At 45.0% G+C, this 18527-nt stretch overlaps 1 protein-coding gene across 1 annotated transcript in view; it reads right to left on the reverse strand.

Annotated features, from left to right (window-relative positions):
• Window positions 1–3122: 3122 nt before the first annotated feature.
• The window catches only part of LOC137525640 (parvalbumin beta-like), an 87271-nt gene continuing 71866 nt past the window's right edge, over window positions 3123–18527 (reverse strand). Inside the window, exons 4-5 of the mRNA XM_068246793.1 lie at window positions 7409–7518; window positions 3123–3655 (exon numbers count right to left, since the gene is read on the reverse strand). Coding sequence (XP_068102894.1) covers window positions 3627–3655; window positions 7409–7518 — 139 coding nt within the window. The 3' untranslated portion in view covers window positions 3123–3626. The remainder of the gene's footprint in view (window positions 3656–7408; window positions 7519–18527) is intronic.

Here is an 18527-nt window from a genome sequence, read left to right on the forward strand (position 1 = left end):
AAATACATAAATAGTTACCTTAGGGACTGAACTTTTTAAATATTTATGTCAAGAGGGTATAACACTGTTACTTTATAAACTATGGGCTTGTAATTAGGGATGGACGCAAAACTGAAAAAAATGACCTTTATTTCCAATTAAAATATTGGCGCCAAACATTGTGATAGGGACATAATTTAAACGGTTTTATAACCGGGACAAATAGGCAAATACATTTAATGGGTTTTAATTACAGTAGCATGCATTATTTAAAAACTATAAAGGCCGAAAACTGAAAAATAATAATTTTTTTTCCCACATTTTTTCCTATTTTCCCATTAAAACACATTTAGAATAAAATAATTATTGGCATAATGTCCCACCTAAAGAAAGCCTAATTGGTGGCGAAAAAAACAAGATATAGTTCATTTCATTGCGATAAGTAATGATAAAGTTATAGACGAATGAATGGAAGGAGCGCTGAAAGGTGAAAATTGCTCTGGTGTTCAAGGGGTAAAACCCCTCAGTTGGGAAGTGGTTAACATAGAAAATAGAAATAGGTGTCTAAAATAGAAATAACATAGGTGTCTCCCAAAAGAGACATTATTGTGGGGAAAAAAAACATTACTCAGCTTTTATTTACATTTGAGCAACAAGTGTCCAGTCCAAAATTATTAATACCCTTCTCAATAATCATTCAATAGAAAAGCCTTTATTGGCTATTACAGCAATCAAACGCTTCCTTTATTTGCAGACCAGCTTTTTGCATGCCTCCACAGGTATTTTTGCCCATTCATCTTTAGCAATTAGCTCAGAGTGGTACAATGATACCAGGTGTGTGTGTGTGTGTGTGTGTGTGTGTGTGTGTGTGTGTGTGTGTGTGTGGGGGGGGGGGGGGGGGGGGGGGGGGGGGGTTGGCCCCAGTGTAGCGGCGCCCGCGTACACAACCATCAGGTAATGCAGCTTTCTTAGAATAGAAAGGAAGAAAGGAACACAGAATAGATACAAGAGATCGCAATACCATAGAGATCATCACAGCACTTTACAGACACTGACATCTTGTGGTTTCATTACTATACTGCAGTTAAAGTAATTCTTGTTAAATATAACAATATTTAGTCACACTTCTACTGTAATCTGATTGCCTGTGTAGTGGTGCAAGGTAAAAGATTAGTATCAAATAGATATTGATTATTGTGTGTATTTGCAGCCAGGGCAACATCTGCAAGGAATTTGTATGTTCTCCAAGTGTCTGTGGGGGTTTCCTCCAGGTACTCTGGTTTCCTCCCACATCGCCAAAACATACTGATAAGTTAATTGGCTCCCCCTAAAATTTGGGCCTAGACTGCAATGCAATGAACACGTGACAATGCTAGGGATTGTGCTAGGGATTACATTATGAGCCCTTTTGAGGGGCAGTTAGTGACACGACTATATATACTCTGTAAAGTGCTGCAGTAGATGTCCGCACTATATACTGGTAAATACTAAATAATAATCATTTGCATGTCGTTTAAACCTTCCTACCAAACCTATGCAGCAGATTTACTCCTCATTTCTCATGTGTGTATTCAGCTTTACTCTTGACTAAAAAGGGTCGGTGAGATGCTTGCATGCTATTTTAATGCAAAGTTTGTATAAATTTGTAAACAAGTCCGAATTATTAACATCTCATGAATTTTGATGCTAGCATATTTGAGATGGGTTATTCATAACCCAATATGAAGATTGTACGGTTGCAATGAACATAGTGTGTGTATGTGGGTGTGTATGTATAATTTGTCCAGAAACTTGAGTTGACATTTATGCGACATGCAGTGGAAAAATGTTAAGCCTTAGGCTAGGTTCACAGTGGGCGTTGCATTGTGTTCCCTATAAAGGTAGGAAGGCAACGCAGCGGAACATAAAAGTGGTGCCGCGTGTTATCTGCATGGTGCACTGCATACAGTAAAGCATATTTGTCAGTACGACAAATACAAATGACAAACAACATTTATATCCTGCTTTTCTCCTGGCAGACTCAAAGTGCCAGAGCTGCAGCCACTGGGATGTATAGGCAGTAGCAGTGTTAGGGAGTCTTGCCCAAGGACTCCCACTGAACAGGTGCTGGCTTACTGAACAGAGAGAGACGAGATTCGAACCCAGGTCTGCTGTGTCAGAGGCAGAGCCTCTATCCAGCCACTGCAGTAAAAAATATGCAGTAAAAAGTAAAAAAGGAAAGGTCAGTAAAAAGTATGTTTCACTGTAACTGTTAACGCTCACATTTTATGGTAGAGCACTGCATGCATTATGTTTCAATGCCGCATGCTGTTATACCACACCCACTGCACTGTGAGCGTATACAGCGCATTGCAGTGCAGCAAGCCACCTTACAAAGTGGTCATTATGACCACTGTGAAACTAGCCTTAAAATATACAAGAATAGTGTCATTATATTGCATTTCAGTAAACTTCTAAAGTTATTGGATTTTTTTTCCTTTCTAGGGACCATTAAAAAGATAAGGCTGATCAGGATTGGGTGACTAGAGACATTTTCCAGCAACAAAATTTAAAAGTAAACCTATCAAACGCCTGTGATGAAAAAACAAGCTAAATCTGGGTATACTCACCTTGGGAGGGGGAAGCCTCTGGATCCTACTGAGGCTTCCCCCTGTCCTGTCCTGCATCCCCAATCCATCCCTGGCAGCCCTTCGAAAATCTACCAACAGGCTTGTCTGCCAGGCCGGGGCTGCAGGAGAGGATAGGGGATTGGGAAGTCTGATTAGGATCCAGAGGCTCCAGGAAGGGGGGTGGGGGGGCTCTGTTTTCATTACAGGTGTTTTGTAAGCCTGTGTGAGAATGTCTCTGTTAGTAACACTAATCTGTTAGTTGTTAGAGTGTGTAAACACATCCAATTTTAATCAGGCAGTGACTGGCCAATTATACCAACGCCATTAGTATGAGAGCTTGCCTGCACATTCTGTTCATAGCATTAAAACTCTGTTGGCTTTCATACTACCTGGGAGCAGTAAGACTGACCAATCGGCCAACCAAAATTGTGTGTACACATCCTAACATAAGGAGAGAAGTTAAGTTATGGTCTCAAAAAAGTAACTTTACCTTTAATAGATAAAGACGTATAGAGTGAAAGAATAATCAAACAATTTTCTTATTTAGAGATGTTTTTATTTTCATTTGTTTGTATTGCAGACAGATGAGCAACTAAGCGGCATATTCACTAAACAGCAGTAAATTTGTCATGCGCAGCTAATGCACAGCAATTTTACCATTATTAATTCCAGTTAGTAATGCTCAACTAGTACAAATGTAACCTGCGTGTTGCTAGTGTACTTAGTCAAGTAGGGTAGTGCAGGCTAACTAGGTAATGTGGATTGTGCTTATACTCAATGCATGCTAGGTAACTGGCGCAAGTATCGGTAAAATTTCACATACATTTTACTGCTATTAAGTGAATATGTCCCTAAGTGCCCCAAAACATTAGGTACTGGTATATTAAACATTTGCAGAATACTTCTACAATGCAAAATACTTTTCAGTAGTTCCAGAGAGATTTAACATACATTTTACTAGTACTATGAGACAGTACAGGAATGGAGATATCGTTGTTGCATACTCAGGGTCCATCTCTGAATTCTTTTAGTTTTGGTCTATGCAGATGACAGAAAGGCAGTGAATTCTGGAATTTAAAAAATAATTATTTAAAACATTTGTGTCTTATTTTCAACGTAATGGTAATTCTTATTAAAGTCCCTCATTCTTCATTTGTATATAATTTTTTAAATGTGTGATCTAATTTGTGATATGTATATTTACCAGATTAAGCCCAAGTGGACGAATATATTTGTCCAGCAGGAGCCGCTCAGTGGCAATCTGGACGAATATATTCTTGTTGTGGGAGGTGCGCGTCTTGTAGCTGTTGGGTATGCGCTTATTCCCCGCTGCTAATATAGGGATCGATTGCAAAAGGCAAATGATTCCCTGTGAATGAATCAGAATGCCTCCAACCAGAGGCATGTTGATTCATAAAAATGAAACGTCACAAATTGTAAAAAAAACAAAGATTGAACGCTTCCTGGTGACTTCCAGGATAGGGCTTAGTGCCATCTAGTGGCCAAAAAGCAAATTAAATTAAATCCTTAAAGCGGATCTGAGATGAAAAACTAACTATAACAAATATGCTGTGTAAACTATCTAAGCTTTAGATAACAGTTATCTAGCTGCAAACAGCTTCAAAAGTTTGTGATGTATTATTCCTGTGATACAATGAGGGCAGCCATGTTCTGTTTATCACATTGTCACAGGCTGAGTGCTGGAGACGCTATCAGATTGTGTGTAAATTTAGTCCCCTCTTCTCCTCCCTCCTCCCCTCTGCCTCTGAAATCAATTTTACGGCAATTCGATAAAAACGATCGGATCTCCCGAAAAAATCGAATGCTTTTTTTTCATTCGACTGAAAAATCCGATCGGACTTCCCATTTTTTTTTCGATTTTTATCTATCCGGAATGCCAGATATTTTTCTTCAATTTCTCTAAAGATTGTATGGTGTGTGTTAGATTGTCAATTTATTAATATACACACCCATGCAATTTTCTCAGAGTTTCCAATCATTTTTATCATAATTGGGGAAAAACTGAACATAGGTGTGTGGTACATTGGTCATATTTTTGAAATATTACAGTCAGTCAGAAAAATGTATTGCAATTCTTAAATTGAACAGATATTTAAAAAAATTGTATGGTGTGTGGCCACCTTTATTCTGATCAGCAATAACCTCACTGAAACTTCCTCTAATCATAACTGATACACCTAAACCCAACCTGCCCCTAAGAAACTCCTATCTCTAACCTTCCTGAGCGTTCAAACACCCAAAATGTTTAAACGTTCCTATTAGAAATCAAAATATAAAGATCCAAATTAATTATTGCACAGATCAGTTGAGGGGATTCCTACTTTTGTCTGTGGCTAAGTGCTTACTACTGCCCGAAACGCGTCAGCTCTTTACCCCATCTGGTCTGAGCGGTCTGTTCACTGCCCTTTTTGTCTACTTTTTAAAAAACGTTTACCACCTAATTTTGCCATAATTTTGAAAGAGAACCCGAGGTGAGAGATATATGAAGGCTGACATATTTATTTCCTTTGAAACAAAATGCACATTGCCTGGATATCCTGCTGATCCACTGCCTCGAAAGGCCTGTACACATGCCTGACTCAGGCGGTCGATAATGAATGCCTGAGCCGATAGTCAGTCGTGTGTACAGTGACTGCCAACCCCCGAACCCCAACCTGCAAGCGATTCGTGATGGCGATAAACTCATGCCGACCGATCTCATTATCTGCCCCACCATGAGACTTCATGCAAGTGCCGCTTCATTGATCCTCCGCCCCCCCCCCCCCCCCCTGCATAGCAACAGAACGCATCATCAGCTACATAGCTGACACACGCCTGTACAAGCCAGCCATCGATGTCGTCCTAGGGCAGGGCTGCCCAATAGGTCGATCGCGATCTACCGGTAGATCGCGATCGCCTTCTCTGTAGATCGCGGCCTCTTGGCCGCGTCTCATTAAATTTTGCGGCCAGCAGCATGTTTAGCTGCCGGCCAATAAGAATGCAGGGGAGAAGACGCGTCGACCAGAGAGGGAGGAGAGAGGCGGCGCGGCCGCTACGTCATGGCTGAGGGCGGCGGCGGGCAGCCTGCAACGTGCGTGCTTGTAACATGCCCGGCGCCGCCCCCAGCCATGACGTAGCGGCTGCACCGCCTCTCTCTTCCCTCTCTCCTCGCCGCGTCTTGCCGTCTTCTACCCGACGTTCTTATTGGCCAGCGGCCTGCCTGCCGGAGGTTCCAGGAGTCCAGAGGACCCTGGCTAACCTACGCTGCAGGAACATATACCTGGCTAAGCTACACTGAGGGCCCCTATACCTGGCTAAGCTACACTGGGGGCTCCTATACCTGGCTAACTTACACTGGGGGCCCATATGCCTGGCTAACCTACACTGGGGGCCCATATGCCAGGCTAACCTACGCTGGGGGCCCATATGCCTGGCTAACCTACACTGGGGGCCCATATGCCTGGCTAACCTACACTGGGGGCCCAAATGCCTGGCTAACCTACACTGGGGGCCCATATGCCTACACTGAGGGCCCATATGCCTGGCTAACCTACACTGGGGGCCCATATGCCTGGCTAACCTACACTTGGGGCCCATATGCCTGGCTAACCTACACTGGGGGCCCATATGCCTACACTGAGGGCCCATATGCCTGGCTAACCTACACTGGGGGCCCATATGCCTACACTGAGGGCCCATATGCCTGGCTAACCTACACTGGGGGGCCATATGCCTGGCTAACCTACACTGGGGGCCCATATGCCTGGCTAACCTATACTGGGGGCCCATATGCCTGGCTAACCTACACTGGGGACCCATATGCCTGGCTAACCTACACTGGGGGCCCATATGCCTGGCTAACCTACACTGGGGGCCCATATGCCTGGCTAACCTACACTGAGGGCCCATATGCCTGGCTAACCTACACTGAGGGCCCATATACCTGGCTAACCTACACTGAGGGCCCATATACCTGGCTAACCTGCACTGGGGGCCCATATACCTGGCTAACCTACACTGAGGGCCCATATAACTGGCTAACCTACACTGAGGGCCCATATACCTGGCTAACCTACACTGAGGGCCCATATACCTGGCTAACCTACACTGAGGGCCCATATACCTGGCTAACCTATAATGAGGGCCCATATACCTGGCTAACCTACACTGAGGGCCCATATACCTGGCTAACCTATAATGAGGGCCCATATACCAGGCTAACCTATACTGAGGGCCCATATACCTGGCTGACCTACACTGAGGGCCCATATACCAGGCTAACCTATAGTGAGGGCACGTAACCTATGCTGCAGGCACATACACCTGGCTAACCTACGCCGGGGGGGGGGGGGGGGGGGCGTGCTTAGCATTTGGGACGTTGGTAGATCTCCTGGCCTTGGCAAATTTTAAAGTAGCTCGCGAGCCGAAAAAGTGTGGGCACCCCTGTCCTAGGGGATCAGGTCCTGATACCCTAGGGTGATAAAAAAAATCAGTAGGTGTGTATGCACCTTAATACTTTTAGCCATAGACCCTGAGCAGGCATTCAGAGCAGATGTTTGTGACAAAAATCTGACAAGATTCGTTGCATGCTTGTTTCAGGTGTGCGATTCAGACGCTACTTCGGCCAAAGGACTGCCAGGCAACTGGTATTGTTAAAAAGCAAATAAATATGACTGCCTCCACATGTTTCTCACCTTGGGTTCCTTTTAATATATCCAGGCCAAGATTAAGGGATTGATAGTGTTCTCCAGCATTTTGTAGCTCAGGAGAACGTCAGTCAATTGTTTTGTTAGTGTTTATAAAAGATGTAAATTGCTTACCTTCCAATCCTATCTTGCGTCCGCTCTCAGCGCTGAAATCCCTGAGTATACCGTCCGTCTCACGTGAACTCAGATCTCTGGCACCTTGATCAAAACCCTTTAGGATATAGCTGGCATTAAAAATGAAAGACGTAAGCTGCCATGTAAGGCAGAAATGCAGTAATGGCTGGAACCCACTTGCAGTCACTTATCGATATCGCAATCGTTCAGCATTTCTGCTACCATTTTGCATGGGATTAAAGGAGAACTTTCCGGCGATTTTTGAAGCATTTTATAAAAGTGCTGGCAATTTGTGAGTGATTGCGATTAGCGATTTACAATCTCACATTTGCAAAGGATTCAGGGAGAAGCATGATTCTGGCTCGTACTAATGCTTTAAAAATCACCTACAATTCACATTGTACAGCGATTCAGTAATAAATTTCGCATTGCAATTCGCAATTACGCATCGTAATTGTAATGTGAAATTTCAGGGAAAATCTTAATTGATTTCGTATGTAAAAGTAATTTTTCATAATTTCGCGTAATTCTTTGCGTAATTTACATGAAATTTCACATCATTTTGTGCCGACTTTAGTGGTTAATAGCAAAGCCTCCATACATGCTACTGCCACCAAAATTGCTACATATGTTAAGGAGAACAGTGGGTTCAAGTCAATAAAAGGATGTTTCAAAAAGACCTTGGGCCTGATTCACAAAGCGGTGCAAACTGTTAGCACGCTGGTGAAATGCCCCTTATCACGCCTAAACTCAGTTCAGGCATGATAAGTTTAGGCATGATAAGTTAAGGCGTGATAATTTTAGGCGTGATAATTTTAGGCGTGATAAGTTTAGGCGTGATACGTTTAGGCGTGATAAGTTTAGGCGTGATAAGTTTAGGCATGATAACTATAGCACCAACTGGGTTAGCACCGCAGTGCACAGCTGATCAAAAGTTTTGCGCTAGCAAAGTCTGGTGTGCGAAACGTCGCATAGAGTTTAATGGCGCTGCTTTGCGCGCGGGAGTTTGCAATCTAAACTTATCTAAACTTATCATGCCTAAACTTATCACGCCTAAACTGAGTTTAGGCATGATAAAATGGTTATCACGCCTAAAGTCTTTAACCACTTGCCGACCAGGGGATTTTACACTGATCGGTGCTGCGTGGGCTCTACAGCCCGCAGCACCGATCAGGAGTGCAGCAGGGCGATCAGACTACCCCCCTTTTTTCCCCACTAGGGGGATGTCCTGCTGGGGGGGTCTGATCGCCGCCGGCTGCAGTTGCTTAGCGGGGGGGGGGCTCTTCAAAGCCCCCCTCCGCAGCGCTTTCCGCCCTCTCGCCAGCTCCCTCCCTCTCCCTTCCCCTGTGTGCTGCGCAGGACGGATTTCCGTCCTGCGCATTGAAGGATAAGCTTCAGCCTATCATATGCCGGCGATCCCCGGCCAATCAGAGGCCGGGGATCGCCGATCTGCCTTACGGCGCTGCTGCGCAGCAGCGCCGTATGATGTAAACAGCGGGGATTTCTTCCCCGCCTGTTTACATTTTGCCGGCGAGCCGCCATCGGCGGCTCTCCAGCTGTTCACGGAGACACCCTCCGTGAACTGACATGGAAAGGCCGCTCGATCGAGCGGCCGTTTCCATGGTAACCAATCCACGCCAATCGGCGTTAGCTGGTCGTCAAGAGGTTAACTGGGTTATCACCGCTTTGTGAATCGAGCCCCTTGTAGTTTTTGAGAAAATCGATTTAAAAAAATGCAAAGAAAAATGTTTCTTAAACTGTTATTTTTCTAAGTTTAAAAACTACTTTGTCTTTGCAATTTTAAATCGATTTTCTCAAAAACTACAAGGTCTTTTTGGAAAATTATTTTTTTTTTACTTGTACCACTATTCTTCTTAACTTAAGTAGCAGTGTTGGTGGGAATAGCATGTATGGGGACTTTGCTATTCACTGCCAAAGTCGGCACAAAACTACACAAAAATTACGCGAAATTTTATGAGAAACTACGAATGACTATATGAAATCAAAGAAATGTACAAATTGTAATTTCATATAGGGGAAATTGTGAAAATGTACACGAAAATTTGCGTAATCGTAATTCGTTGATTGCGATCATCACTATATCAGGAGCAATCGCTACCAAAATGTTGCATGACCTACAAATACGATTAGGTATAACAGCAGTTGCTGTAGTGGGTTCACCACCATTGACTTTCATTGGCAAAGCAGTTTTTAGAATAACCGCCGATTCATGACGATCCAAAAACGCTGCCAAAAGCACTGTAGTGGGTCCCAGCCCTAACTTTACATACAAAAACGGTGACTTCAACACCTTCTGTAATCAGTTTAAACAAAACACACACACTCATGCACGCACGCGCACACACCTCAGAATAAACATTCTTAACCCTCCTGGCGGTACGCAGTTTCAGTGGCTGCGTCTGCGGGAGGGATGAGAGTTTACCTGCACAATTTGCAGGTAAAAAAGTATTCAAAATATGTTGACCCTTAGGCTCCCTGCACACTGCAAATTCGTTTTCTAATTCTGATTCCGATTTTCAATTCCGATTTTCCCTGAATACATTCAACAGAAAAACGGATCAAAAAATGCAGCATGCAGTAAAGATTAAAAATCTGAATCGGAGGTAAAAACCGATTAAAAAGCGGAATCAAAATCGGAAATGCATGCAGTGTGCAAGAGGCCTTCTACTACATAACGATGGTAAAATTGGTCAGTGATTGGCCAGACATAATTAAAAGTGTGTACTAGGTTTAAAGGTGCATACACACATCAGACCATAGTCTTTGGAAAATGAAAGATCACAGACCAATTGTACCCCCTTTCATGTAGTGTGAGAGCCATACCTACACAGTCTATTCTATTGAGCTGAACTCCCCATCAGATAAAAATCTTTGCAAGATGCTGCACACAAAGATGCTGTAGACATTCAAAAGATCAGTATCTGCAAAAGATCTGTTCCTGCAAAAGATCTGTTCCTGCAAATTGCATTTATAGTCTATGATATCTACAGATCCTCATACACACCTTGTTTAACGGACAATTATCTGCAGATCAGATCCACCAGGATGGATCTTCAGATCGGCAGATAATTGTCTGATCTGCAGATGAATGTCCGTTAAACAAGGTGTGTATGATGATCTGCAGATCTCATAGACTATCAATGCATTTTGCAGGAACTGATCTTTTGCAGGAACAGATCTTTTGCAGATACTGATCTGTGGCATGTGTACAGCATCTTTGTGTGCAGCATCTTGCAAAGATGTTTATCTGATGGGGAGTTCAGCTCCATAGAATAGACTGTGTAGAGTATGGCTCTTATACTACATGGAAAGGGGTAAAATTAGTCTGTGATCTTTCATTTTCCAAATACTTTTATCTGATGTGTGTACTCACCTTAAGTGTTATTCACCAGCTGTTTGCAGATTTCTGTGCAAACATTCTTCAACCTAGTGGTCACAGAGAACTCCAATGACTTCTAATAGAGGGAAACTTTTGTTATAGTCTCTTTCCATATTTAGAACAAATGGACAAACTACTGCATAAAAGAAGGTATGAGGAGCAAGGCCCTGCCCAGAGGGACATATATCAAAGGCAAAATAAGTTTCGAAAAATTACTGTTTGTACTTTTTAAAGGGACCCTGAGCAAATCGTGTGGGTATGCATATATCTCACTTACCAGCCCATTTCCTAAATGTCTCTCCCCCGCCCCCCCTCCCCCTTCCCCGGTCTGGCTAGTGTAAATTGCATTGGGCTGGCGACTCTCAGTAACGTTGCAAAATCAACAGGCCACTACTCAAGAAACCATTTCTAGATCCGAATACTACTATGACCAGCTTCAGACCTGTCTCCAACCTCCCCTTTCTGGGAAAAGTTGTTGAAAAGGCTGTATATCTCCAGCTAAAAATCAGGCTATCAAGGAACAAAATATTTGACTCCCTACAATCTGGTTTCAAGAAGCACAACAGTTGTGAAACAGCCCTTGTTCAGATTTGCAATGATGGTCATAGCCAGAGACAGAGTTGAGCGTTCCATCCTGATACTGCTCGATCTCTCAGCGGCTTTTGATTCAGTTTATCATGAAATCTTGCTTAACAGGCTACAAGAGTACTGTGGCATTGGTGGTTTAGTCATCCTATTGTTCTTCTCCTTTCTGACTTGTAGAACACAAAGGGTAACACGGTCTGACATGCACTGTTTTCGATAAAAGTTTAACGTTTTATTATGCACATCAGACAACGCGTTTTGCGGTTACATACTGCTTCATTAGGTCAAGTTCAAGTGCCTTTGGGGATGTCCAAGAAGAATCAGCCCTGAGTACTCACACCACACGCCTTGATAAAGGGGGACCCTGCGAGCCCCCCCCCCCCCCCCCCCCCGAAACAATTGTCGGCTACTTTTGTGGATATGACGGCTCAATAAAGGTGCATGATTTCTTGCAACTACGGAGTGCTGGTATATTTGATGATTTCCTGATGATTACAACTGTTCCCTATTTGTCCTGCTGCCTTGAAGGAAATCTCCCTTCCTCCTCCTCCATCTGCCCTGTGCCTTCCATAACTAGGGCTGGATTTTTACTTTTTACCGCCCAAGGCCAGTTTTTTCACCAGACGCTCCCCTAACACCCCCCTTCAGTATAAGTTGGTAAATAACTCCCCACTTCCATATAGGTAGCCAGATGCTCCCTCCCCCCTGCAGTATAGGTAGCCAGATGCTCCCTCCCCCCCTGCAGTATAAGTAGCCAGATGCTTCTCCTCCCCCCCTCCCTGTTGGTAGCCAAAGACTTCTCCCTGCCTCCCTGTAGATAGCTAAATGCTTCTCCCTCCCTGTAGATACCCAAATGCTTCAGGGAAGGTGAATGTGACAGGCAGCTGTTGGCGGCAGGATAAGCATCTGGCTACCTACAGCAAGGCTTCAGCGCCAGAGGTAAGAGGGGAGGTGAGTATGACAGGAGGATGTTGGCGGCAGGAGAAGCATCTGGCTACCTACAGCGAGGCTTCAGCACTGGATGTAAGAGGGGAGGTGAGTGTGTCAGGAGGATGCTGGCGGCAGGAGAAGCATCCAGCTACCTACAGTGATGCTTCGGTGCTGGAGGTGAGAGGGGAGGTGATTGTGACAGGCGGCTGGTGGCGGCAGGAGAAGCATCTGGCTACCTACAGCGAGGCTTCAGCACTGGATGTAAGAGGGAGGGGAGTGTGTCAGGAGGATGCTGGTGGTAGGAGAAGCATCTGGCTACCTACAGTGATGCTTCAGAGCTGGAGGTGAGAGGGGAGGTGATTGTGACAGGCAGCTGGTGGCGGCAGGAAAAGCATCTGGCTACCTACAGCGAGGCTTCAGCACTGGATGTAAGAGGGGAGGGGAGTGTGACAGGAGGTTGCTGGCAGCAGGAGAAGCATTTGGCTACCTACAACGAGGCTTTAGCGCTGAAGGTAAGAGAGGAGGTAAGTGTGACAGGCGGCTGGTGGCAGCAGGAGAAGCATCTGGCTACCTACAGCGAGGCTTCAGCGCTGGAGGTAAGAGGGGAGGTGAGTGTGACAGGCGACTGGTGGCGGCAGGATAAGCATCTGGCTATCTACAGCGAGGCTTCAGTGCTGGAGGTGAGGGGGGAGGTGAGTGTGACAAGCGGCTGCAGTTCTTCCTATCCTAGACTCATAGCCGCCCGTGTCCGCTACTATTTCCCACAGTGCAAACTCTATTGCGGGTCTGCCGCAGCGGACAGATTAGGTTTGATTTAGTTGTACTGCAGTATGCTTACTGCCCCTCTGCTGCCCCTAATTTTTTTTTTTATTTGTCGGCCTAGGCCACAACCTATGCAGCCTATGCAGAAACCCGGCCCTGTACATAAGGCCATACTGCTTACACTCAAATAGATAGTAGATGAGTGGAATGGCATCCTTTTATCCTGATTGCTCCTGACTAATGGTTGCCTAATACTTTTGGAGAGTACATCTAGCTACCTAATACAGCTAATTGGGTGATTTAGAGCAGTGTTTCTCAACATTTTATTGGTATGTACCCCTTTTAAAACCCTGTACTCACCAAGTACCCCCTAGCATAGTAAACATTATCACACGTACCCCTTGACAAATATATATTTAATCCTAGTACATTATAATTGGTTCTAAACCATTTCCAAGCATTTACTGTTGCTTTTAATTAGCTAAAATACTAATTTGGTGCTGTTTAAATAATATTTATCATTTTCTAAAACTCTAAATTTGTTATTTTTGGTTAAGTATAATCAAGCCCGAGTACCCCCTAGTACCCTCAGAAGTACCCCCTGGGGTACGCGTACCACACGTTGAGAACCTATGATTTAGAGGACTACCTAATACTGCTAATTTGGGAGCACTTATGGCTACCTTATACAGTACTTGGTTACCTTATACAACTATATGGGGAAGTCATTCATGGCTTCCTAATACTGCTATCTGTAAAACAGTAAACAATCTTGTTTACTGATGAGTGCCATGCAACCCTGGATGCTCAAGATGAGTAGAGTGGTGGATGGTTGGTGGGCGGCCACCATGTAACAGCAAGGCTGGGACATCAGCAAGAAGCTGGCGGAGTCATGGTTGGGGTCGGAATCATGGGAAGAGAGCTGGTTGATCCCTTTAGGGTCCCTGAAGGTGTTAAAATGACTTCTGAAAAGTATGTGGAGTTACTTTCTGACTGTCCACTTTCTTCTATGGTACCTAAAGGAGTACTGTAGGGTGTTGGGGAAAAAGAGTTGAACTTACCTGGGGCTTCTAATGGTCCCCCGCAGATGTCCTGTGCCCGCATAGCCACTCGCCAGTTCTTCTTCAAAGGACTACTGTAGGGGTGTCGGGATAAAAAGAGCTGAACTTACCTGGGGCTTCTAATGGTCCCCCGCAGATGTCCTGTCCCCGCATAGCCACTTGCCGATGCTCCGGTCCCTGCCTCCGGTTCACTTCTGGAATTTCCGACTTTAAATTCAGAAAACCACTGCGCCTGTGTGGCCGCACCCTTGTTCCTGCTGAAGTCACCAGGAGTGTATTGCGCAGGTCCAGTGCAGTCTGTGCCTGTGCAGTACGCTCCTGGCGACGTCAGCGAGAGCGAGGACATGGCCACGCAGGCGCAGTGGTTAAAGTCGGAAATTCCAGAAGTGAACTGGAGGCAGGGACAGGAGCACAGGTGACACTTCAATGCAACATTACATACTTTTTCCTAGGAGTATCAGTGAATGCTTGATTACATGTTACAGTATTTATCTGAAAATGTAGGTATTAATGGTTAAAATGTTTTTCTCCAACAGCTGACAATGGGGTTGATTGACACAGCTTACTTATTTTTCACTTTAACCGGAAAGGTGGCCATACATCTGTAGATCGACCATCCGATTCAATAATTATTACCAAATCGGATGAAAATCGGTGCCGCCAAAAGCATGCCGGATTGATGATGTGACCAATTTTGGGCCGAAATCGATCGGACATGCTGGAACATCTTGGGCCAACATACTTCATCAGGTGGCGAAGAACACAACAGAAACCCCTGGCCACTGTCCCCCTAGTGTACATGCACCCCACTGTTCCTGCATTAATGCTTTACTTGTCCGCTGCCCACCGCTGTAGCTGGACTCCTCTTTCGGGTTTTTGCCTCACTATTATTTTATTTATAAAGTGCCAACATATTACGCAGCGTTGAATGGATTGCAAGAGGGGCGCATGTGTGTGGTCAATGTGACGGCAAACACCAGGGGCTCGAACGTGGGAGAGAAGTCCGAACACAGTGGCGGGCGGCGGACAGGTAAAGTATTAATGCATGGGGGTATATGTGCACTAGGGGGGACATTGGCTGGGGGCGACGAGGTGATGAGGCGGCATCACAAAGCTGATTGCCGAAAGATTTCAAGCTGAAACAGTCGGAAATGGGCCTGCAGTTTATGGGTTTATGGTGGCCAGCAGATCTCTCTCCAATCAGATTTGATCAGAGAGAGATATGTCCATTGGTTGATCGGCCGCCAAAATGTATGGGTACCTTAAAGGAACACTATCAATACTCAAGTGTTCTAAAATGACAATGTACAAATAATCAAACGGGTCTACATGAAAAGGGCGCCGGTAAAAAAGGGCGCCTGGTGGAGCCCATATATACCAACTTCGGCTACAAAAAAGGCGCCTGTTGTAGCCCATATAAACTTCGGCTACAAAAAAAGACGCTTGGTGTAGCCCATATAAAAACTTTGGCTAAAAAAAAGGCGCCTGGTGTAGCCCATATAAAAACTTCGGCTACAAAAAAACTCCGGGATGTGTTAATTACTATTCCCCCTCCAGGCCGCCATGGATAGTGGGGGAATGAAATAATTCGGCTTACAGTGCTTATAGCCCATATAAAAACTTCGGCTACAAAAAAACTCCGGGATGTGTTAATTACTATTCCCCCTCCAGGCCGCCATGGATAGTGGGGGAATGAAATAATTCGGCTTTCAGCGCTTGTAGCCCATATAAAAACTTTGGCTAGAAAAAAAACTCTGGGATGTGTTAATTACTATTCCCCCTCCAGGCCGCCAGGGATAGTGGGGGAATGAAATAATTCGGCTTACAGTGCTTGTAGCCCCTATAAAAACTTTGGCTACAAAAACATTCCAGGATGTGTTAATTACTATTCCCCCTCCAGGCCGCCATGGATAGTGGGGGAATGAAATAATTCGTCTTCCAGCACTTGTAGCCCATATAAAAACTTAGGCTACAAAAAAAGGCAATAATATGGGCTACAAAGGGGCACCTTACTGTAGCTGAAAACCTTGTAGCCGAAAAAATATGGGCTACAAAGGGGAGCCCGCTTGTAGCCTATATCAAAACTCGGGCGCCCTTTTCTACACCTTGTAGCCCATATTTCCAGAAATAACATTGATGTCTATGGCGGCGCCCTTTTCATACAGGCAGCTCGGGCGCCCTTTTCAACCGATCCCAATCAAACAGCAAAGGACAAGGGATGGCCCTCATTGAACTGCACCACAACAATATTAATGAAGTAATCAAGCCTTTATGAAATCCATATCAAGATTAAAACCATAAAAACAATTGCACAGATAAATGTAGCCCTATAATGTACATATTGTAAAAAATATCCATATGAATAATATGAACCAATAAAGCAATGCAAAGTCCTCCATACACTGGAAAGTATAGTGAAAAATAAGTGTGAGCCACTAGTGAACTGAAATAGCAAGTGCATATGCACCCTGCATAAAATATGCACGGTGTGAGAAAACGCGGAAAAGCCGCCGCTAGTACTCAGAGTAAGGCGGCTGATTCCGCATTCAACATGGCAGCTTGCGCGCAGAGACCTGCATTCACTGGCTTGACGGAGCGCGGGGAAACCGCCGCATGCCCAGAGAACAGGGCAGCGGATTCCGCGTCCGACGTGGCGGTTTGCACGCATAAGCCTACTTCTGTCAGTACTGCTGAATGCGGAAATAACGCAGCACGCCCGGACAGCGGTGCGGCGGATTCCGCATACAAATCAGCAGAGGCATTACGACACATGTCTGGTGTGGCTGGGACTGATAGTCCACACAGGTTCAGAAGGACGCGTGCGCGCGGAGAGGCAGAGCATTTATGACAGCCAGAAGGGTGTCAGCTGACCAGGCCGGTCAGCTGACAATTCTTTCAGTTTTCATTGGTCCAGCACTTAGGGGAGGCGCTAGGGAGCGCTGGTGTATATATACTGGGTGCTGGTCATTCCTCTGGTGTCTGGCGTTGCGATCACTACGTGGTAGCACTCAGACCTTGTCAGTATCTGTGTTACATTAGACCAGTTTCCAAGGTGTTGATGACCAAGGAGCTCACACCTTAGTCTAGGAAATTCTGTTATCATCTGTGTTATCATCTAGACCAGTTTTCAAGGTGTTGACGACCAAGGAACTCACACCTTAGTCTAGGAATTGTTGATAATTTGTCATGACCTTCTGCTTTTCTGACCATTCTTCTGATCTCTGATTTTGTACCTTAGTCATTCAGATACTCTGTTGCCAAACTCTGCTAGTCTTAGGATTCCGCTTCTGTCTCCTGTCTCTGTACCTTATTTGTCTGTGTGTTAACGACCTGGCCTGTCCGACCTCGAGAACTATCTTCCCTGTTGGGAGATAGTTCACAGTCCTGCCAGTGACACTTTCATTGGTGTCACTCACTCTCTGGTCCTTCCCCCTCTCAGCCTGGCTCCACCCCTTGGGGAGCATCAGACCAGTGGAAGGAACTTACCTCTAAGCAGTATCTCATACTGCCTAGCACCCGATACACGGGTGCTTTCCTCAAAGTATTAATGTTGCACCAAAACACTCTCAACACTTAGGTGTCCAGAGGTTAGAGATATATCTGATTATCGGTGATACTGCAGATCATCAATAATCGGGTATACATCTGCATTCTCGGTGATACTGCAGATCACCGGTAATCAGATCCTCTCTGTGTTACACCGATCGTTACAGAACGCCAGACCAAACCCAAATGGATGCACTGTATTGCCATGTTGAAGTCCTGACCACCGCGGTAAACCAACTTTCCGCAGCAGTTTTGAACCAACAGACCCAGATCTGTCAGATATCTGGGGCTATTCAGGAACTTCAATCAGTGCGATCTCCTCTTAGCACAGACATACGAATGCCTGTACCTGAAAAATTTTCTGGTCACAGATCTGACTTCCGAAATTTTAGGAGTAGAGTGTTATCATACTTTGAGTTGAGACATAATCCTTCAGGAACTATGGCCCAAAGGGTTACATTTATTAAAACTTTGTTATCAGGTGACTCTCAGACCTGGGCGTACAGTCTGCCTGACGGAGACTTGGCCCTAACCTCGGTAGAGGAATTTTTTTAAAGCCATGGCTATAATTTACGATGATCCAGACATTGCCTCGACTTCTGAGAGGAAGCTCAAATGGTTACGTCATGGCAAAAGTCTGGTGGAAGATTATGCTGCTGAATTTAGGAAGTGGTCAGTATCAGCCAGGTGGGATACCTTTGCCCTTTTAGATTGTTTCTTATCAGGGTTGTCAGATGAGATTTCCGATCTTATGTTGAGTCAGCCTGAACCTAAGTCCATCGATGAGGCCATTTCATCGGCCATCAGGATAGATCGCCGGCTGCGCTATCAGAGG

The sequence above is a fragment of the Hyperolius riggenbachi genome, chromosome 7 (genome assembly GCF_040937935.1).
Source record: "Hyperolius riggenbachi isolate aHypRig1 chromosome 7, aHypRig1.pri, whole genome shotgun sequence".
NCBI lineage: Eukaryota > Metazoa > Chordata > Amphibia > Anura > Hyperoliidae > Hyperolius > Hyperolius riggenbachi.